This window comes from Leptosomus discolor, chromosome 24 (genome assembly GCF_034619465.1).
Source record: "Leptosomus discolor isolate bLepDis1 chromosome 24, bLepDis1.hap2, whole genome shotgun sequence".
Classification (NCBI taxonomy): Eukaryota; Metazoa; Chordata; class Aves; order Leptosomiformes; family Leptosomidae; genus Leptosomus; species Leptosomus discolor.
The window spans coordinates 8,092,964-8,114,351 of record NC_141414.1 but is presented as its reverse complement, the minus strand read 5'-3'; the positions used below and the strand labels follow the sequence as shown (position 1 = coordinate 8,114,351).

At 57.0% G+C, this 21,388-nt stretch overlaps 2 protein-coding genes across 5 annotated transcripts; both read left to right on the top strand.

Annotated features, from left to right (window-relative positions):
• Positions 1 to 881: 881 nt before the first annotated feature.
• CIRBP (cold inducible RNA binding protein) lies at positions 882 to 5,786 on the top strand. 4 transcript variants are annotated; one of them, XR_015184016.1, is made up of 8 exons: positions 883 to 1,028; positions 1,812 to 1,920; positions 2,013 to 2,119; positions 2,504 to 2,642; positions 2,734 to 2,818; positions 2,945 to 3,012; positions 5,366 to 5,464; positions 5,637 to 5,786. XR_015184016.1 is itself a non-coding variant. In XM_086477321.1 (7 exons), exons 2-7 carry the CDS (start codon positions 1,818 to 1,820, stop codon positions 3,449 to 3,451), a joined length of 519 nt encoding a protein of 172 aa, XP_086333447.1. In that variant the 5' UTR covers positions 882 to 1,028; positions 1,812 to 1,817; the 3' UTR covers positions 3,452 to 4,177. The 4 variants fall into 4 exon arrangements, 3 of the variants coding, with proteins under 3 accessions (XP_086333447.1, XP_086333445.1, XP_086333444.1); XM_086477321.1 differs by lacking the exons at positions 5,366 to 5,464; positions 5,637 to 5,786 and adding an exon at positions 3,435 to 4,177 and having other exon boundaries at positions 882 to 1,028; XM_086477319.1 differs by lacking the exons at positions 5,366 to 5,464; positions 5,637 to 5,786 and having other exon boundaries at positions 2,948 to 4,177.
• A 2,729-nt stretch (positions 5,787 to 8,515) lies between these two features.
• FAM174C (family with sequence similarity 174 member C) lies at positions 8,516 to 9,265 on the top strand. The gene is made up of 2 exons (XM_086477518.1): positions 8,516 to 8,799; positions 9,100 to 9,265. The coding sequence occupies exons 1-2, from the start codon at positions 8,516 to 8,518 to the stop codon at positions 9,263 to 9,265; spliced, it is 450 nt and encodes a 149-aa protein (XP_086333644.1).
• Positions 9,266 to 21,388: the final 12,123 nt, after the last annotated feature.

Sequence of the window (21,388 nt, the reverse complement as noted above, 5' to 3'; positions counted from 1 at the left end):
GATGATTCGCCCTGTGGTGCCACAGGACGGGCGGAACGGCTGCCCGACTCTGCGGGGCAGGGAGGGGAAGGGACGGACGGCGGCTGCCCGGGAGGCTCTGCCGGCTCTGGGGGCAGCCTGCTCGCTGGAAGGCCGTGCGTGCCTGGGGGTGATAAAAGACGTGACCCTGGGCCTGCCAGCGACAAGGTGACCGCCATGCCACGGAGCCACACTGCTGGCGAGCGCCAGTGCCGGGAGACAGGCAGGGCGCTGCAGGGTGCGGGGCTGCAGCCCTGTGCGCCGGGGATAGGCCGTTCCCCCCCCGCCCGCCCGCCCGCTCTCGGACGAAGTGACAAGGTCCTGAGGAGCGGGCTGGCCGCACCTCGGGGGCACGCAGGGCGGCGGCGGAGCGGGCCTGCCCGGTGCGGGTGGCAGACCGTAGGAGGACGGCCCGGGAACAACATCGAGGCCGAGGCCTGCGGCGGGCAGCGCTCCCTACCCAAGATGGCGGCGGCCCCCTCAGGCGGCCCCTTTGTCTGCAGCCGCCGCCGCATTGCCGAGAAGGGCGCGAAACTGGGGCAGCGTGGCCACGCCCCCTCCGCCGTGCCGGCCGCCAGGGAGGGCGGGGCGGCAGCAGCCCCACGACCAATCAGCTGCCTCCACTTCCTTTCTTCTCACAGGGGCTCTCCCGGCCAACGGTCTCCGCGCTCCCAGCCAATCCGCGCCGTCCTCCGAGCCCCGCCCCCAGGTCGGAGGAGGGGGCGGTGTTGAGGGGGGAAACGCAGCGTTTTTGTTTTTGCTCCTTCCTCCCTTCGCCCCTCCCTTCGCGGCTCATGAATATTAACAACGCCCAGCCCAATCAGGTAGTGCGGCGGCGGCAGCGCTTTGGTGACGTTGTCGCTCCGCCTTGCAGCGGGGGCTAATATGCATATTCATGAGATGGGCGGCACACAGCGCGGGCGTTTATAAGCCGCCGCCCCGCCAGCCTCAGCGTACATCGCGCTGAAGCTTTGAAGTGCTGTGTGGACCCTCGCACCTCCAGGGCACCGGTAAGGCACCCGCCGCCATGGGCGGGCTGCGGCCGGGCTGGGCCGGGGGGGGCTTGGGGCGCCGGACCTCGCGGAGATGTGCCTTGGGAGCGGCGGGCTGGGTACCTGGGGAGTCCGGAACGGAGCACCCGTCCCGCGGCACGGGTGTCCTCCGTGGCTGCGGGGAGCCCCCCGGTGCTGTCCCGGCTGTCTGCTGGCGGGGGGGGAAAGGGGCCGGGGAGGGGTGAAATGCGCCCTCGGAAACAAAATGGCGACGAGCCTCCACCGTGCAAAATGGCGGCGGGCGGGAGGAGGGGCGTCGGTGTGCGCCTGCGCCAAGTGGGCGGGACGTGAGGGAGGGGCTGGGGTCTCGCGTCCCGGCGGGGGTCGGGGGCGCGCATGCGCACTGGCCACCCCGGGGGAAGGGAGCGGGGGCAGCGGCCGCTCGGAGCCGCCGGGGCCGGGACTCGCCGCCGGCCTGCGGGGCCCCGGGGGAGGGAGCGGCGGGGGGGGCGGCGGCCTGCGGGGCCCCGGGGGAGGGAGCGGCCTGCGGGGCCGGGCTGTGCTGGGGCGGCTCGGCCGGCGTCCCGCTGCGGGCCTTGGGCCGCGGCCCGGGGCAGAGCTCCTGGTCCGGCAGCAGCCGGGGGGCCTGTTCCTGTGCGGTACAAAGCCCCGGCTCACCGAGGCTTCGAGTGTACGCGTCGTATAAGAGTGGGAGGTCACCGGTGACGTTATTATTTCATACTTAAGACCTTGTGGGAATATTTTCTTGAAATGCTGACGTGGGATCTGTTGACTTCGCAGGTCAGAATGGCATCGGATGAGGGAAAGCTCTTTGTCGGTGGACTGAGCTTTGACACCAATGAGCAGTCATTGGAACAAGTCTTCTCTAAATACGGGCAGATCTCTGAAGGTAAGGTTGCAGTGCCGAGCTGGGAGGATTGCCCGTGAATCTGTTAGATTGTGCAGGTGCTGATCCCTTTTTTTTTTCCCCCCCTTTTATAGTTGTTGTGGTCAAAGACAGAGAGACTCAGAGATCCAGAGGTTTTGGCTTTGTTACTTTTGAAAACATAGATGATGCAAAAGATGCGATGATGGCCATGAATGGAAAGGTAAGGAGGGTTTGAAGCAGCTTCTTTATTTCCTCAAACATAGTAAGAGAAGCATGAAAGGTGTGCTTCTGTTCGATGCGGTGTAGAAAAACAGATAAATACTGGTGATTTAAAACAAAACTGTATAAATAATGAGTATAACTTGTAAAGTTCTACGATTTAACCTATGTAACTGAAAAATAGCGATGCCTTGTAGGAATACCTGTACCTGCTGTTGGAACCTCAATTTACTTGCATAGTTGGTTTAGTTGCAACATGGAATGAGACCTTTTGTTTGTAAGAGCTAGTAAATTCTCGTACTGCTTAACTGACAGCGAAGGTGTGTAACTCACTATGTGTGTGCTTTGCTATTTAAATGTTTAAAGCTGGTTTATTCTGTCTTAGTCTGTAGATGGACGTCAGATCAGAGTTGATCAAGCTGGAAAATCATCAGAGAACAGATCTCGTGGCTACAGAGGGGGGTCTTCTGGGGGCAGAGGCTTTTTCCGTGGCGGCAGAGGTCGGGGCCGTGGCTTCTCTAGAGGTGAGCGTGCGTGGCTGACTGTGCGGTGCTCGAGGCGGTAACGGCGTTGGTTGGAATGCTTAAAAACCCCGTGCTCCGGTGTCTGTTCAAGGGGGTGGAGACAGAGGCTATGGCGGCAGCAGATTTGATTCCAGAAGTGGAGGGTATAACGGCTCCAGAGACTACTATAATAGCAGGTACAGTCATCGCCGCCACTAGGGGGTTGTTGCAAAGCCCTTCCAGCCCGTTGCCTGTTGGACGTAAGCGCCAGCGGGCTCCAGGAGGAGTGGAGCAAATCTAAAGCACGCGCCTGTTTTTAACAGCAGGAGTCAAGGGGGCTATGGCGACAGGAATTCAGGAGGATCCTACAGAGACAGCTATGACAGTTACGGTAAGTCGTGGTTCAAATGGGAGCGCTCAGTACGTGTGCCGTAGGGACTCTAAACCTGCTGACCCTGTCCTCGAGTCTGGAAGTCCTGTAAGGCCCAGCTGGGCTGTGCTGCTATTGCCGTTCTTGCCCGTAAGAACCAACCTGCCAGGCTTCGGACGTGGTTGTGCCGTTAAAAGTTTCTAATTTGTAATGCATGTGTAGGAGTTGCTTGGATCTAAGGCAGAGCAAGTGTTTAAAATACGTTCCTCGAGCTTGAGACTAAGACCAAACTCGGATGCCCTAACAAACTTAATCAAGGGTGGGGGAGTTCTCTTACGGTGTAGCAAACTAGCACTAGCTTCTGAAATAATGCAAGGGAGTAAAATGCTGGAACTTGTCTATGCTTCAGTGCCTTTACAATTGTGCCTGCTTCTTGTCCTCAGCTACACACAACGAGTAAAAATCCTTCCTGACTCAAGATCGTCCTTCCAATGGCTGTATTTATAAAGATTTTTGGAGCTTCGCTGAAATCGTTATTGTGTAGTACATCTACTTGTATTTTCACTTTTGTAGTATTATCAGTTCTAATCTTGTCAAACACAGCCTGACAGCTTCTGATACAAGATGGTCTAATTAGACTTTTCTTTAAGAAAGCTCTGCTTTCAAGTGTTTTTAATCTTTTTTGAAAGCACTTCAGATTTTATTTTATCCTTCATGATGAGCCAAGGTGTTTTTTTTTAAAGTTGTGAAGTTGGGGCCCCAATTCAGTTTCTTTTGAGATAGAAAGGACCTTTAATTCAATGTTCACTGGAAGCTGAACAAGCTGTGGACTTTTTTTTTAAGTGCATTACCTTCGTCTTTTGTAACATTCCTTTAGTGTAGCAAGGTAGGAATGCAGCCTGGGTACAAATTGGAAGGCAAACCACCTTGATATATCTAAAGAGAAACTTGCTTGTATGTTCAACCCGCATAACGGTATTTTTACTGTTGTAATGATGTAAATTACCCAGAAATAGACTTGCAAACTTACCATAAAAGAGGTTCTTGAAAATGTTTATTTATATTGTCCTTTTTTACTGGAAGAAATATGCATATTCCATTGATATTGTATTTGAAGTGGTAAAGGATTCTTGTATACAGTTTTCTTTGGCTTTACGAAGCCTATTAAAAGACCGTCTGAAATGAACTCTGCTCCTGACATTTACATTTCATTGCACAACACAATCCTTGAAGATGAAGAACAGTCTAAGTGATAGAGGATGCCAGAGGCGAGGAGAAGACTAGCGATAGTCTAAGAGCAAGCCAAATTTACTGACCAGGTGCTAGAATTTAATCTGAATCGGTCTTGACATGTGAATTCGTCGACATACTTGCACATAAGAACAGTCAGCCTTGTCTAGAGGCAGAGGACTGAGGGCGTACGCCTCAGGATGTTCTAGCACTCAAAGCCTAAGTCAGCAGAAGTGGAGGGAACGCTGGTGCTAGGTAGGATAATTGATGTGTCCTTAAAATGCTGCAATAGCCTACATGGAAGAGCTGTAGCAGAGAATCAGGCCTTCGGTAACTGGGCTAGTTCCTAGCGTGACAGGAGTGTGCAATGGTAGGTCAATGCCGTGATTAGCTAGCTTTGTCATTGCCTTACAAGTTCTAAGAATTCTTTGCTAGCATATGGAAACTGCAGTGTCCTTGGAGAAAAGAAGTGTTGTGCCTCCAACAGAAACCTCTGAGACGAAAGCTGCTCTCTTGGCTAGTTCATATGTGGAAATAGTCCTGTAATTCGAGGTAACTCCTTTTGCTCATGTCCGCATCCTTCCTCTTGTTGAGAGCTCATTTGAAAGTCTAATGTACCTGTGAAATATTCCTTTGACAATTTTGATCAACCGATGGAAAAATTTTAACCCATGCCGTACGCACCCTTTGGCTTGTGGCACAACTTCGGTTCCACAGATCAGAGTTGGGCATGCAGTCATGTCTTGCTCGTAGGTACGGAAGCAAGATGGGAAACGAATTCCCTGACTCGATATGTGTTCATCTATTGAGAATCTTCCTAGACTTCATTAAGTTGCTCACTTTAATTGTAGCTTTCTTTGCCATCCTACTTGTTGCCATTAACTTTTTCCCATAGCCCACACTTCCTAAGCAGCCATGTCAAAGTGGTTAACTCTCTGCTTAGGGATCCAAAGATACATGGCTGGTGTGTCAAAGGCATCAGCCGGCCCTGGAACAGTGTTCCCAGACTGTGCTTCTGTGATGTGATGGGTTCAGCGAATGGCTTGTGAAACCCTCGTATCCGATGTGACTTGTGCGGGGGGAGGCGGGTGGCGCTGCGAAGGCTCCGCTCGGCACCTCTGTTAATGCCCCTCTGCTTTGGCAGGCTGAAGAGCGGAGGGACTGCGCGGCCCGAGCGGGGATCCTGAGGAGGGCGAGGGCTCGTTGCGGGGAAGCAGGACCAAGGCGCGGGGTTGCCAACCAGGTAAGGTCTCCGCAGGCTGCCCCTCGCCCCCGGCGCTTTCCCTGAGCCGGGGGGGGTTTGGCTCTCGCTGTCCTGCTGCGCTGCAGGCGGTGAAGTCTGACCGGTGGTTTTGGGGTGAAAATACCCGTAGACTTTCTCTGCCTCTAAATTCACGGTCTTGATTTTATTTCAGCAATGAAATTCATCAGAGAAGACCAAGGACAGCCATTGACTGGAGTGGTGGTGATGAAGAGCTTTGAGCAGTGTTGTTACTGGTGTTTATAGAGGCCAACTGACCAAGGAAATGGGTCAAGCTAGAATAAAACACTGGCATGTGGAAAAAAAAAAAGAATCTCTGTAGTACTTTTGTGGGGAAACATAAGAGGGTTAGATCGTGGCCAAGGGGTACAATAGAAATCCAGTTACCTGGTGTGTCGCCCAGTTAAAAGGGCAAAATAAACCAGTGGGGTTCTGGTTGGAGAGGGTGGACAGAGAGGGTAACCTGCCTGTAAGGGCAGAGTTGGGGAAGAAGCTAAATTGCATCATGGTAACCTTGAATTAAGTGGTCTAATTACCTTAAGTTTGTGCATCTGCAGAACTTGAGTAGTGAAGCAGCTGCCTCTGAGGGGAGCTGTTGGGTGAGCAGTTGCACGAACAAGGAGTCGGTGTTTGTGCAGAACAGGAGCTGCTGCTGCTGCCAGTTGAAGTGGCAAATACAAAAGTCTAATTTGCATTTAAATGCTAAAGCTTTTTTCAGCTTGGGTCATGACCGGTTCTTTCTGTACACGTTAGTAATTAAAATGGTGTTGCTGATGGAAGTTGGGGTTTCATGTCCAGGAATTTTCTAGTAGGGCAACTTCATCAGGTGAGAGCTGTTGGGTGTTTGGAGAGAAGTGGAACAAGGCAAGTGTTGGGGCAGTGCTGAGCCAAGCGGCTTCTGAGTGCTGCCCCGAGAGGCTTCGGGAGGGGGGTGAGGCTGTTCAGACTTTAAAAAAAAAAAAAAAAAAAAGAAAAAAGGCTGGTGAGATGGTGGGAGTAGGATAGTGACTGGTTTTGCTGACCTGATGAGTGCCCTGTACAGATGGCAGAGTGCTGGAGAGGCCGATGGACGTGAGGCAGCCAGGGGGCTTCTGCTGGTGCCTGCTGCTCCTGCCCGCCCTTTTTGTGTTAACACAGCCGATGGATTTGTCCTGCTCCCCTCTCCCTTTTTCATACTGATACTTCTCTGGCCTCTGGTCAGGCCATGCCCCACTTGAAGGACAGTCTTTTAGGAGCGGTGTAATACGCAACAAACAAAAGTCTGCTCGTGCAGCCCGAGTGCCTTTGAAGAAATTCGGTGGATATTGCGCCCAGTAGCGCGTGCTGCTGCGGCGTGTTCAAAGGGCAGAAGTGATGGCGCGTTCTCCAGTCCACGCTGTGAGGCCTGGCTGCCAAGGAGGCTGTGGTGGCTTGTCAGCCCACGAGACATAGCCGCTGTCCCCAGCCTTGTGCTTGTGGTGGCTTGAATCAGCTCTCCCGAGCAGAGAGGTGTGATGGAGGCCGGACACTTGGCGGGTATAAATGAGCTAAATTAATAGCTAAAGCCAGCTGTAAAAATGTGTGCTCTTAGTAAGAAATAGTTTTCTCTTGCTGGGGAGTCCCAGGTGCCAAGGAATTCAGTCGGGCAGCAAGCAGGGTGCCTGCTCCCCAGGGCTTGGTGCCCAAGAGCCATCACCATGTCCCCGTGCAGCAACGAGAGCCCTGGGGGGCATTCGTGCTTGCGGAATGGGAATGATGATCAAGCTTACTTCCTGAAACCTACTTTTTCTTCCTTTTTTAAACTTTTTCAAATTACCAAAGCGAACAGGGCTTAAAAAAAGAAATCACCTGACACCTTTTGGGGGGCTGTATCTAGCGATTCACCAGTGAGGATTTTTGCATGGTTATGGAGGATGATATTAAATACAGGGGCATGAGAGGGTGAGGAACCTTTGCTGATAGAAACGCAGCTGGGTGATGTTGCAACGAATTCAAACCGTAAATACTTACAAAGCATTATTTGAAAGACCTTCCTAAATAGGATGCCTAGATGCTTAAATGCAGGCAGAAATAATTAATAGGTGCAAAAATAGAGGCCTAGTTTGCAGTGCTGTTATTTCAGCATTGCTAATTATGATGCTGCATTAATGATTTGTTGAGGGAACAGCTAGCTGCGGGGGCTGGGTGCAAAACCCAGCTGCATCCTCGGGAAGGTGCTCTGGGGCGATGGACCTGACATGGCATCTGCTGGGGGGGGAACCCATTTCCAGCCAAAAAGGTCTTTTCTTCAAGCCTGGGCAGCTCCGGGCCCTTCATGGAGATGACAGCTTGTGGGGTGGGGAGCGGACCTGGGCTTCAGGGTGGCTGCCAAACCCCCTGGGGTCTGTCCGGAGCTCCTGTGGAGAAACAAGGCGGTTGTTAGAAATGCTCAAAATGCTCGTGTTTCAAGCACTGCTCACCTCTGGCTGGGAAATCGCCTTGGTGGCAGGGGAACAGCAGCCCTGAGGGGGGAAATGGTGACCCTGAGGGGAAAACAGCGGCCTTGAGGGAGGGAGTCGTGCTTGGGGGGGGGGGGGGGGGGGGGCGGGTGAAAGGCGGCCCTGAGGGAGAAATGACGACCCTGAGGAAAAAATGGTGGCCCTGAGGGAGAAACGATGGCCCTGAGGAGAAATGACGACCCTGAGGGGAAAATGGCGGCCCTGAGGGAGTCTTGCTGTGGTGGTGGGGAACGGCGGCCCCGAGCGGGAAATGGTGGCCCTGAGGGAGAAAGGGCGGCCCTGAGAGGCTCTCGCGGCAGCCGCGGGGGTGGAATGGCGGCCCTGAGGAGGACGGGGATTGCGAGGGGGAACCCGCCGCCCTGAGAGGCGGGACGGCGGCGGCGGGCCGAGGCCGGGCTGGACGCCCTGGGCCGGCCCGGAACGGCGCTGCCCCGGAACGCGGCGTGCGGCTCCGCCGGGCCCGGCCGGTGCCTGCGCCGCGCGGCACCGTCCCGCCGCCTTCCTGCGCCCGCCCCGCCGAGGCGCCGCTCGCTGCTCCGCGCCGCCCGGCCCGGCCATGCTGCGGCCGGAGCCCCTCTGCCTCCTCCTCCTCCTCCTTCTGCACGCCGGTCGGGCCGCCTCCCCCGCTCCTCCGGTCACCCCGAGCCCGCTCAACGGCACGGAGGCGCCGCGGGCGGCCGCGGGTAACGAGACGCGGACGGACCCGCCGCCGGTATCGCGGCGACCGCCGGGCTCGGGGCTGCCGCTGGGCTCGGGGCTGCCGGTGCTGAAGCGGGCGGTGTACGTGCTGAGCGCCCTCTCGGCGCTGGTCGCGCTCTATTTCCTCCTGCGGGCGTTCCGGTGAGTGCGGGCCCCTCCGGTCCCCCCGGCTGTACCCCTGACCCCCCCCCCCCCCCTCCCTCCCCGGTCCCGTCCGCCCTCCCCGGGCCCTGGGCTTGCGCCCCGTTTGCCCTGGATATCCCCCCCGCCAGGCCGGAGCTGTGCTTCCCTGTGCATCCCTCTGGCAGTGAAATGCTGCTGTTAATTACCGAAGGTAACGAGCAGCGATAAATCGTCTCCCGGTCCAGTTCGTTTTGCCCTTTGGCTCGTAAAGGCCCCGTCTCTCTTCAGGCCACTCACCCTGTGCTCTATGTCCCTCAGCCCTAGGTCAGAGGGACCCAGAAACGAGCGCAAAACTCATTCCAGGTTGAAGAAGCCTCAGCGGAAGAAGTACGGCCTGCTGTCGAATTACGATGAGAACATCGAGATGGCCTCGTTCGACAGCGACGAGGACACGGTGTTTGAAACGAGAAACCTGAGGCGGTAAGCGGGTGTTTCGTGTGTTTCTCTTTTCCTCACGACGGGTTAAGGCTCCTTTTGTGAAGATGCGGGAGCTTTGGCACGGTTCCTATAACCAGATCTGCATAAATTAAGCTCCTGTGTGTGGTCTCTCTGCGTTGGCACGCCGACTTCGTCTTGCCTTTCTTCATCTTCTGACCAAGCGTGCAGAAAGGGACGTTCCCCGGTTGGTTTGGGGCGCTGCTTTGTGCCGTGTGTTTAGCAGGCCCGTAGGAGGCAGAGACAGCCCTCCCTGCGTTAGACAGGAAAACAAAAACTCCTGGTTTTTTCAGTTTAGGAATTGCCCCCACGTTGCATCGCAGCTGGAACGGTCCCATTGGGGTGTCCGTTCCCGCTTTCGCAGCGATGTGCTTTCACCCCGTGGACCGTGCGAGTGTGATTTCTCTGGAAGATGTTTTTTTAAAGCTGAGGAGGAGCGTCGTTGCCTCGGCGGAGCTCGCTGACTGGCCTTTCAGCTCCCCCAGCTGTTTTGAGGTGGGTAGTGATCTGTCGCGTTGTGCTCGCTCTGATGCTGGGTGTCTTCTTTTTTCCAGATGATTTGTGACCAGCGGCACCGACTGCGCAGGCCGACCAAGGGGGTGCAAGTCCAGTGGAATCACCTTACCAGTGCTCAAGTGTTATTTTTTTGTATTTGCTTGTAATGACTACTAATTAACAGTACCAACACTTCCATAGCTGGGGCAGGGGAAAGGGGACCAAACCTGTTTTCTTCACGTGCGTTTTTGGGGAAAGGTGGAGCCGCAAGCTCAACGCCGCTGCGTTGGGTGCTGTTAACTGCACAGGGAGGCGCTGAGGAGAGCGTGGCTCCTGGGTGGGCGCTCAGCATTTGAAATCTTTCTGCTCTGGACTCAAGTGCTGCAGCGGTGTCTGCTGGCCTGTGGGTATTTTGTGGGTGCTCATCTCCCTCTCTGCTGGCTGGGGCAGTCGGCTGGAAGTGCCAGGCGAGTGGATTCCTTTGGCTGACCCTCTTTCCTTCGTGCAGTGCCAGGTTACTTCTGTAGGAAGTGTCTCTGTAGTCGGCCCTGAGCTGGTCGGGGCTGGGAGAGCTCTTGTTGCCCGTTACGCTGGTGGTGGGTGTGGATCATGTTGTGTTGGCTCGGGCAGAACAGCTTTGGGAATGAGTTAAATCCATCAGTTTTCCTTGTGGTTGCGGGGTTAGCAGTTACACGTGGTAGCGCAGGTCGTTACGGGAGTTTAGAGCAGAGACACGTTTACGGGTGGAAGGTGCTGCTGAGCCCGAAGGAGCGTCTCTCCAGACGAGCAGTCGGTCGCGTCGGCTGCGTTCAGAGCGCTCTGCCCAGCTCCGGTGGCGTGTTCACCGGGAAATGGGCGACATCTGCCGAGCCCCTGGATTTGGAGCTGCTGGCTCTGTCTGAGTTTGCCCGAGGAAAAGCCGGAGCCCTGCGGTTTGAGTCGGGGAACCTGAACTGCCTGCGGGATGAGCGACCTGCCTCTCAGCAGCTGGTGACTGGAGAAGGAGGACCCAAGCCCCCTGAACTGTGGCTGTGAAACTGCGCTGGCTCAGAAATTGTCTCTTCTTGGAGGGTACTGGAGTTTTGCTCCGTTTGCTGGTACTCAGCTGCGTCCCGCTGTCAGCCCAGCTGTTTCCGTGCAGCCCCTTGTGTTGATATTTGGGTTCTTATTGTGTAGGCCTAAACGTGAACGCCTTAGATTGTTGGGTGGATCTGCTGCTAAACCGGTGAAAACTGCTTGCAAAGTGCTCCTGCTCAGGGCCTTGAAGGGAAGGACTTCCCGTGAGAACTATGGGTGGTGCTGCAGACGTGTGTCCTTGAGTCCCACTTCCACCCAAAACTGGTAGTGCCTTGTTAGGAGATCTGAGGGAGTTACCCTGCAGGCCAGGGCGTTCCCTGCTTGCCCTTAATTAAGATGAAGATGGAGAATGTCTTTGGAGTAATGGCCCCTTTCTTCTGGCTAGCAAGTGCTCTGTAGATAAGGGGACAAAGCTGAAGCTTCACAGGAAGAGCAGGAGGGATATCCTTATCAAGGAGCCAGGACAAAGGGTTTTGCTGCAAGTCCCCTGGGAGCTCTGAAACCCCTCCTGAGGCAGGTGAGGGAGCGGTGCCATCCCGGTGCTCGCCCCTGCCAGGGGCAGCCGTTCTCAGCGCGGCGTGGGTGAGGTTTCCTGGAGAAATGCCACCCCAGGTGCTGGCAGCTCTGTCTTGCACACGTGCAAAAGATTTTTAAAAATATATATATATATATTTTTAGTAACGCTGTCATGTGAACACAGCACTCGGATGTGCCCTAATTTCATATCATTTGTATCCTTTCATGCCTCTTTTTGGGTCCTTTTCTGCTTGTTTGGCTGATGTGGAGATGAAAGCGTTTGCTGCGTTCCTCTGTGAGGAGAGCGGCGGTGGCTGAATCTGGCCGTTGCTGCCCCTTGGGCGAGCAGAGAGCTGATTTGTGTGGTTCCTGGTAGCGTTCCCTTGATCCTGCGCAGGCTGGCAGGTCTGTGCAAGGCCGGTGGCTTTCTCTGGCGCTTCAGCTCCCGCTGTGAAGCTGCTCCTAGCGTTGTGCCGAAGCCGGGTGAGCCTGGCTGTGTTTCAGTGCGCTGGCGCGCCCCGGGTCGGTGTTGTGAGTGACGCGTTACGTGAGGCGATTCACTCGATCATTCTTTAGGCCCTGCTCTTCCTTGGCCAGGTGGGTTTTGCAGTTTCCTCACCTCGCAGGAGTGGATGATGTTTCCAACGTTCACACTTGAATGATTTTGATCAAAGAGGGGTCCTCGATCCGTAGGTCCTGCCGTGAAAATGATTTTGATAGGCTTTGATTTTGCTGTAGTGCTTCGAATTTGAGCTGGGCAAGATGTGGAGGGAACCAGCCAGAGCACAGACCGAGGTCCCTGTTCTGGTACTTCGCAGGCAAACTAGTGCAGTTGCAGGCCGGGGGGTGCCGGCCCAGGGTCTGGGCACCACGTGCAGGTTGGCAGGGTCCTCCCGCTGGCCGTCTGTCAAGGGGTGGGTGTCATCGTCTGGAGAACAGAAAGGTGCTGGTGGGGCTGTGGTGGGCATCGCCGTCCCTTCTGTTCTCATCCCGGTTATGGCTGGAGACGGGTTTGAGCTGTGGGCGATGCCCCTGGGTGGGTGTTTCCCTCTTCCCCGGGAGCACCCCGTGCCTCGGAAGCGGCCGCAGGCTGGGTCGGCTCTGCGCAGGTCGAGACGTCCCGTTCCCGCTCCGTTCGAAAGCGTTGGTAAAGGCGGCTGCTGGAGGGGAAACCAGAGCCGCTGATTACGGACCGGAGACTCCTTCGAGGACACGGCACAGCTGTTCCCGACCCCCCTTCTCCTGCAGGAGCAGACTGGAGCTGTCCCAGCGGCCGAACAGGGCCCCCGTGGGCAGTCAGCGCCAGGCCAGCACAGGCTTTTTGGGGGGCGGGTGGGGTGGATGTTGCTGATAAAAGTGGCTTTTTAAAGCCTTGCGTTATGTTTCCGCAGTAGGAGAGCAGGGCAGTAGTTACTGCAGCTGTAGTTTTAGTTACTTTCTGTGTGTTTGGTACCCGCGTTGGCAGCCTGGTAGGTCACAGTTAGATCTTCTGGGAGTTTTCCAGCATGGATTTAAATACTCGGATGCAAACCGTGTGCTCTGCGCCGGGGCAGGGCTGCGCTTGTACGAGTGCGCACCGCCGCTCGGGGGAACGTGGGGCTGTCCCTGGGCAGGCTGAGGCCTCACCGGCCACTGCTGCACTTTTCTTTCCCCAGAGCGACTCGGGGTGTTAGTGGGAGGCTCCGCGCGCTCCGGCTGCCCTTGGCCAGCTGGCCTGTGCCGGCTCCTGCCGGTCCTTGCCGAAAGGCTGCCGGAGCTGCCGGGCGCAGGGCGATGGGGACCGAGAGCGGAGCGTGCGGTTCCCCACGATGCTGCGCAGCCGCCGGCCCGTGTGTGTCACGAGTGGCTGCTACGGAGTTCGCTCCAAACAATCACCGTTGCTTAAGCCAAAGCCTAATTTCAGAAGTTTACCTAATTGCCTCTCTGATCTTGGAGGGCTGTATCGAATCCTCTTCTGTTGGTATTGAACTACGAGGCAAATCGACTGGGCCGTCGGCTGAGGTTAATGAGATTGACTGAGAGCGATAGGAGCATCAGCTCGTTATTGTTAATATCGTGCTTCTGTTTTGTTTCGTCTGTACGTGCGACGGGAACGGGATCCGCAGCGCTGGAGTGCTGGGAGATGGCCCTGTGGTCTGAGCGGATTGCCAAGAAGTCAATAAAACAGCACTTGAGTGCATTGTGTTGCCTGTGCTCTCGCAGATGGAGGAGCTAGTCTTTCACCCTCCTGCTTGAACTGTTGATTTATTTTTAAACAGCAACCAGTCCTGTATTGATTGATTGGTTTCCTTGGGTTTACAGCACCCCCCCTCCGTTGTACCTTGCCACAAATGAAATAAAACATTCCCTTTCACCCGGTTCCTCCGCAGCCCTGTGCTCGGCCGCCGGCGGCGTTCTGCGGGGCCGCCTCACGCGGCCGGCGGGCTGCTGCGCCGACGGGCCGGTGCTTCGTGGAGCCTTGCGCTGCTCGGCTGCCCTCGCTGAGCATTGCCTGGCTCCCCGCTTGGCCGTGGGCTCTGTCGAGCCTTTTTGTGTGTCAGACCCACGCCTCTCTCGTTGCCTGCTGCTCGCCCTCACCCGTCATCCTGGGGCTTGTTCCAGTTTTCTAAAGTCTCCTCCCTTTCCTTTCCCCTCTCCTCCTACAGAAGAGTTCAGTAAAATCCCTGCAAGGGTGATCCCAGCCTCCTCCCAACAGCGGAACCAAGTTGCGTTTTGCTGTCTGGGGATCAAGGAGGTGCTGTCCCGCGGGTGCAGATGTCCTGGCTCCTCAGTGCAGAGAATTAAAGCCCAAACAGATCTAAGGGCGTTCCCTGGTACGTACAGCGGCTTTTTCACCCGCCTCGCAGAGGAGGGTGCCCGTCCAGATGGCGGTGGTGTAAATTAGCGGCGCTGAAGGAACGTGAAGCCAAGTTCCCCGAGGCCCGCTCTGCCACCCCGCTCTCTCGGTCCTGTCCCCGTGCTCTGTGCCCAGGAGGTGGGTGGCTGCTCGCTCGTCCTGGAGCCTGGCCCGGCCAGGAGCCTTCCGTTGGCTCCGTGGTTTAACCTCGGGCTTCTGCGGTGAGAGGGCAGCCGGTGTCGGGGCCAGGCTGGGAGCTGGCAGGAGAGGGGCTGGGGAGAGGGGAACCCTGTAGATGGCACTCACAGACCAAACATGCCGGCTGGTGGGGCACTGGCAGCACCTGGTGAAGCTGAAAATCAGTCCTGATGCCTTAAAAAAGGCGAATCTTCCCTCAAGCAGCTGCTTGGGCATGAGGTGGAGGTGCCCTCTCAGGGGCTGTGTCTCTTGGCTTCGCGGTGGGGGAGCAGCAGGTTTGGGGGCAGCTCTTTGGGAGCCGTCTGCCTGGAGAGGGCTTCTCCCGCTGAGGGTGGTGCTCTCGGCCCCGGCTTTTCCTCGGACGGCTCTAACCCAGCCCCGCAGCGCTCGTTTCCAAAGGCTTTTCGGGACAGACGCGTTTTTAAGAGACCCTAATTTGGTTGAATCAAGCTGTGGGCTCGCTGCCGGGAGGGAGAGGCTTGTCTGTGCAGAGCACAGGGTTGCCTTAGGCTGGTCCAAGGCTTGGCATAACCCCCCGCGGGGCTAAAGCCCAGCCCAGAGTTCGCTCCTTTCTCCTTCAAGTCGCGTCTCCCAGTCCGGGTGCCACCGGTGAGCGTGGCACAGCCCGGCACGGACAGGCGAAAGCCCAACCCCGCCGCCGCAGCACCCGTCGGTGGGTGCCCGGGACTCGGGGGGAGCCTTGGCCGGGCAGGACGGCAGCGCGCTCCCCGCCGCCGCGGGACGCCGACAAGCGCTGGTTCCTGCGCAGGCCGAGGGGGCTGGCGGCCCCAGTTAGCGCTGATGGCCGTGGCCTGCGCCTGCTGCATCAGCTGCAGGGGTGGTCTGTGTCCCCCCACTTCCCTGGCCCTGCTCTCCTGCCTGCCCCGTGCTGCGAGCCGGAGCTGGCGCCTCTGCCCGGGAGAGGCTCTGGCTGAGCTCTCCAGCTGGGGAGAAGCTCCGGCTGGCGCTGGCTGGGATTCCAGTCACAAACACAAGCTGGCGGCATGGATCTGCTCTGAATTTATTTTGAACTCGAGTTAAAGTGCTCTTGGTGCTTTGGATGCAAATTTCCTTCCTTGAAATGGGAACTGCGGGCCGTTTGCCGAGCGCTGGTGAGCTCTTTTGATTTCGCCAGCCTGTTTGCTGCCGCAGCGTCGTACCTCGCCGCCGCGCTCCGCGGAGTGCAAAATAACCTCTGCGGCAGCGTGCGGGGGGAGGGACCACCTCTCGGCTGTCTGCCGGCGTAGAAAAGCACTTTCCTTGCTCTCTGTACCCAGACTTCTTTTTTAATGAGGGATCGTGTATAAAGTTGGGGTGGGATTTTTTGGGGGGGGTGTGGACAACGGTCTGCGTGTTGAGTTTTCTGTACGGAAGAAGAGATGGTCCCAGTCCCTCCAGTCACCCGGGGAGGAAAAAAAGAGAGACACACAGCATTTCACTGTGGGTGAAGGGTGTTTCGTTCATGGATTTCAGAGTTCTTTGTCGATGATTGTGTAGATTCCTCTAGTAGGGCAAAGCAGCTCGGTGTTAGTGGGTGAATTCTATTATCTGCAGGGGCAGATCTCCGTCCCCTGGGCTAGGGACCTTCCAGCGCACCCTCTGTCACTGGTGTCACCACGAACACACCGGGCTCTCGGTCCCCTTCGGTGGAAGGGCACGTTGTAGGTTGAGCGTTGGGTCCGGCTTCGCGCTGGTCACCCCTGCTTTGGGTTTCACCTCTGTAAAACGAGGAGAAAATGAGGAATCTTGTTCCCGGCCGGCTGGCAAACGGGGCTTGGCACCAGACCTGGGGTGGGACTGGCCGGAGGCAGCTCCCCGGTGGGCGAGGAAAGGAGCGTGGCCGTGGGGAGACGGCGCAAGCGTTTTGTGCACCCGGTGGCTGAAAGACGCTCGCGGGGCGGCTCGAGGGGCTGCGGGGGCGACCGCGTCTCTTGGCAGCGGAACTTCCTCGCGCGCGCTTTGAGCTGCACTCGCAGCTTTGCTCCCGCGTTCCCGAAGGCGCTGCCGGGGTCCCTCCGGCCCCGGGGGCTCTTTGCCGGGAGGGTCTGGGGTAGTTTTCCTCGCCGAATGCTGCGAACAGCGAGATGATGGGCGTCATCCTGCCGCGCTCCGTGGGTGCTGGAGCTGCTCTGAGATTGTGTCTCTGTGGTTGTTGTGGAACACAGGCTGCACGTCGGGAAGGCAGCTGGAAATGTTTGAAAACCTGCTGTAGAGCCTCCTCTGATGTCTTTTCTTTCCACTCAGCAAGGCTCCTCTACACGTCTAGCAGGATTCTTCTGTACAAAAAATTAGATTTACTTAGTTGGCTTTTCGTCTAAATCCTGCTTCTGATCTTTATTTTTTTCCCTTACATGATGGAAAGGTGACTGGAAGTGGCACTTCAGCCACAAAAGCCTTTCCTTTAGAAATGGTTGGTTTTGTTTCAAAAAATTTTAAAGGGGGTTTTGCAGGGGAGAGCGGAGAAGCGTTTTCTTTTTAAGTGACGCTGGGGAATAAAAGTATAAAGGAAAGAAATGATCATAACTGTACTGGCAACGGAACAATATTTTTTTTTTTGAGTACCAGAGCTAATTGAAGAAGGAATTCACACAACAATTTTTGCAATCTAAGGATGAGTAAACATTAAAGGGGATGCTGTACTTCTGATGCATGCTAATATGTGCCTGCGTGCGTGGAAGGGAGAAGATGTCCCTAAAATTAAATCTGAGATGAACATCTCAGATGTTACACTCCAGCATTTTCTTCTTTACGTTGCCGGATCAAAGACGCGAGGCAAAGCCCACGTCCAAGGGTACCTGTTGAGAGGATGAAGCTCCGCGGCACCGACGAGCTGAACTCGCCAGCAAGCAGGGATGGCGGCTCCGATTCGGCTGTGGGATTGCTGGGGCTCTGTGCGGATCGTCAGCGGGTTCCTCGCGAGCCCCCTGCCCGTGCGGAGGTGCTGGCAGACCGTTACCAGCCGCTCTAGTTAGCGTCAGTCTCCGGGTTGTCGGCAAACAGGGGGGCCGACGTGTCAGAGCCCGTCACCCGACTGCCGGTGGCCGCGGCTCCTGGGCCTGAAGAGGTTCGTGCTGCCGCTGCCAGCGCCGGCAGATCGAGCCGAAACGGCGTCGAACGTGCGTGCGAACGCGCGCCGGCCTCGGCTGGGGCCTCCTCGCCGCCTCGCCGGCCGGTCCGGAGCTTCTCCCGATCTCGGCGCGTCGCCGCGCTGCGCGCACGGCCGCGGTTGCGCTCGGCCCTCGGGGCTCCTCTTGCTCTCTTTGCCGTCGGGGAAACGCTCCCGTCTGCTGGCGAACGACAGCCGGGAAATGGAAGTGTTGAGGTTTGCAGGTTTTGCAGCGAGAGGAGACCATTGTGTTCGTTGTGCTCAGCCTCCCGCAGAGCACCGGCTGGTTTGTTCTTTTTTCTGTGCCGTGAAACTAGAAGGTGTCTCTGGGAAAGGATGCCAGCCTCCCTCTGAAACAGCCGAGCGCTGGAGCATGCACCGCATCCCTGATATGCTGCTAATACGTTCTGGCGGTTAATTACTCTTGCTCTTTTAAAGAAAAAAAAGCCTCACGTTCTTAAAATAATCGTAATCGTTTCATTGTTCAACCCGAGCTGAGCGCTGCCCCCCTCTCTCTGGCAGGAGCGGCGTAAACAGGGTTTCTGGCAGTGAAAAACCTGATGGGCCTTAACGCCGTGAACAAGCCGTTGGGGCTTTGGAGCCTTTGGGGGGGACACACGGTGCCGCTTCACCTCCAAAACCCCGGGCAGGGCTGCGGAGTGGTTTCACCCTGGCGCTACCTTACGGCGGTCCCAGCTCAGGTCGACGTCCCCAGCAGGTGCCACGTGCGGCTCTCCCCGCCGGCGCGTGCTCGGCCCAGGACGATCCAGCCGGTGACCGACGTGGTCCGTTAAACCAGCGGCTGCCCGCGGGCGGTGCCCGTGCCTGCCTGCCTGCCCCGGTGCCTCCTCGGGGCGTTTGGCAAAGCTGCCCCTGCCCGTCCCCTGCCCGTGGGCACCGTCGGGCGCTGCCGGCGCCGTCACCCACCTCCGGAGCATCGGCGCGCGCCCCGGAGGCTGCGAGGTCGTAACTCCTGCATTTGGCTTTGGTGTGCCCCAAATCTAAACCTCCCGCCCCCGTTCCAAGCGTGGGGGGCATCTCGCCCAAATCCCCGGTGCCGGGGGGGGCCGGGCCGCCTCTGTCCCAGCTCCCGCGGCCGAGGGCATCCCCGCGGAGAGGCTCCCGACGGGATGTTTCCCTGGAGGGGTGGGGGGCTGTGGCACCGGGCGGGGGAGCCCCATGGGGTGATGGGGAATCTCAGAGAGGCCGGGCCGAGCCGCGGCGGGGCGGCAGTCGTTGTGTGCGGCTGAAGGCGCAGCGGGGCCTGGGGACGCGTCGGTTCAAATCCCGTGGTACCACGGTGTATTCTGATCTCTCTTTGTTTTTTTTTTTTGGCCGGTGTTATTTTAATCTGCTCTTCTCTCACATCAAACTCCCTCTTTCTGACGAGTGCAGAGAGGTATTAGGTTTGTGCCCTCTGTGAAATATAGCAAAGGTTTGAGATGCTGCTTTTTTCTTTTAGAAGTGGAGGTTTTTATCCATGTTATAACTTTAGCTTCTCCACAGTCATCGTTTCGGCTTCTCAACTGGCCTGGATGAGCGCACTGAAAACGTTCTCTGTGTTTGTTAGAGGCAGGGAGTGCCTGCCTGTCCTTAATGAGGGTTCCCACTCCTTTCACACATGCGCGTGCAGGTCTTAACCGGTGGCTCAGGCCATTTTAGAAAGCGGCCCTCGAACCATCTTCCTCCATCTGAAGGCGGCAGGAACGTCCCCGTTGCCTGACCAGACCTCAGATCGAGGTGTTCCTTACGCACCTCCCCCAGGCTGGACGCGTCTCCCAGTGCATGTGAGATCCCCGAGAGACGCCTGGTTTCGCTGGGAGCCGTGCGGGGTCAGAGACAGCCCTTTCCCTCCGGAGCGAAGGTTTTCCCCATAGGAAATAGCGGGTAGGGAACCCTTTTTGAAAGGGAGGAAGGATTAAGGCACAGCGAGACCCGATTTGCCGAAGGGCATCGGGGGAAGCGGTGGCAGATCAGAGAACCAAAGCCTGATCCTCGGCTCTCAGCCCGCGCCTGACCCGCCACCGTTCTTCTTCCCTGCTCTTTGGCTGCCCGCAGCGGCTGGCGGGATAACCAGGACTTGGATTTCCATCCTCTTAAAAGAGGCAATTTAAGGAGATTTCCAGGGGAGCAAAGCTGCCAGCGTGCTCCTCATCCACCTCCCCTTCCCCTCCGTTTCGGCAGGTCGCCTCCTCGACGCTGAAGATGTTTTCCTCCCCCTTTCTCCATCCACACGCGCTCCCTTTTAGAGGCTCTTTGCTCTCCTCACTTTCCCACAGCTCACAGCCATTCTCCCAGCTTCAAAAGGTTTACTAATTACCCTAATGAGGTCAGGAGAGACCAAACGCTTCTGTGACTTAAAGCAGGGGTGGGAGGGGTTTGGAAAGGGGAAATATCTTGACTTGTGCCTCTACCGACGTGTCTGCGGGAAGGTACCGTCTCTGCCTCCCCTCGCTCTCCCCCACCTTCCCATCTCGAGCAGGAAAAAAGGAAATGTGGACAGAAGGTCTCAAATGTATCAAACAGCTTTTAAAAAGAAATTCCTTTTGCCTGTCAAAAGAACAAACAGATACACCAAAAACTGTCAGAATTAGTGTTGGAGTAATTGCAGAAGCTCTCCAAGGTTAATGCTCCATTAACGAACAGCTCTCACGCAGCTAAAAGCCGGGACGAGACAGGTTGTCAAAGGCTTGCTGGAGATTAAAGAGCTGCGTTCCCAGCCTAAACTCTCTCGTGGATGTTGTTTGGAAGGGGAGGGAAGGCGGGGGTGTTTGTGGGATGAAGATAACACCAGCCACGGCTTGCGCTGCCGTGGCGTCGACGGAGAAGCGTGACCCGGAGCCGAAGGGATGGTTTTCAGACCTCGGGGAGGTCCCTGCTCCCTGGGTCACGCAGTTTCGGAGGGTTTGCTCTCGTTTCAACACTCCACAAATTCCTTCGCCGGTTTAGGCCAAGTTTAAAAGCAGATCCCGAGGGCAGCGCCCGCCCTGCGTCTGCAGGCAGCCGGGAGCGGCCGCGGGGCAGGGGGAACCGTCCTGGTTTATCCGAAGTTGGAGACGCGCTGGGTCCCCGGAGAGGAGCGAGGTGGGGGGGGAGCGGGGTGCTGGAGGCCCCAGCAGCTCTGGATTTAATTCTGCCTGGGTATCAGCTGGCCCGGTGGGATTTGTAGTGAGCAGGGCATCAGTTTTAAATTGAATTGGGGCCTGATTTCATCTCCCAGGGCAGTGTAAGGCTCATTTAAATAGAATTGACCTTGATTTTTCTTTTCGTGGCAGAAAGGAAAGCTGTTCCTAACTTCCAGCAAGGCAGCACCCTCTGTGCCCCAAATGTAACCCCCGGATTTAACAGCGCCTGGGAAGACGCAAGAGCAGCTACGGGATCCCCTTCTCGTGGCGGGCCTGGGGTTTCAGCATCTTCCAGCCGGCGCAGTGACCTTTCTTCACGCGTGGGCTCAGGTTTTCTTACCAAGCAGAGCTTTGTCTCGGAGCGTTGCGCCCGCGGCGAAGGTGCGTTTAGAGCCCCGCAAGAGGCGCTTGAGCTCACGCGGCCTTGGCAATGCCACGCCGAGGACCAGCCCCGGCCGTTTCCGTCGCAGCTTCCCTGCGTGTAGACAAACACCCACCCAAAAGCAGCCGGCGGGTCCCCAGGGCGGCTCTCGATCTGAATGCGGCCGCGGCGGGCGTGACGGTGCGCTTTGTCAGGGCTGTCGCTGCTGTGAAGCCGTTATGATGGCGTTAGGATCGTGCCCGAGATCCCCGCCAGGATCAGGGCTTTGTTACGCTGGGTGCTCCGCGCACAGATGCGGAGGGCCGGTCCCCAGGCCGTGGTGGGGCAGCCTCGGCTGAAAAGGCTGATGAGAGAATGGAGAAGGGGTGGAAAAAAAA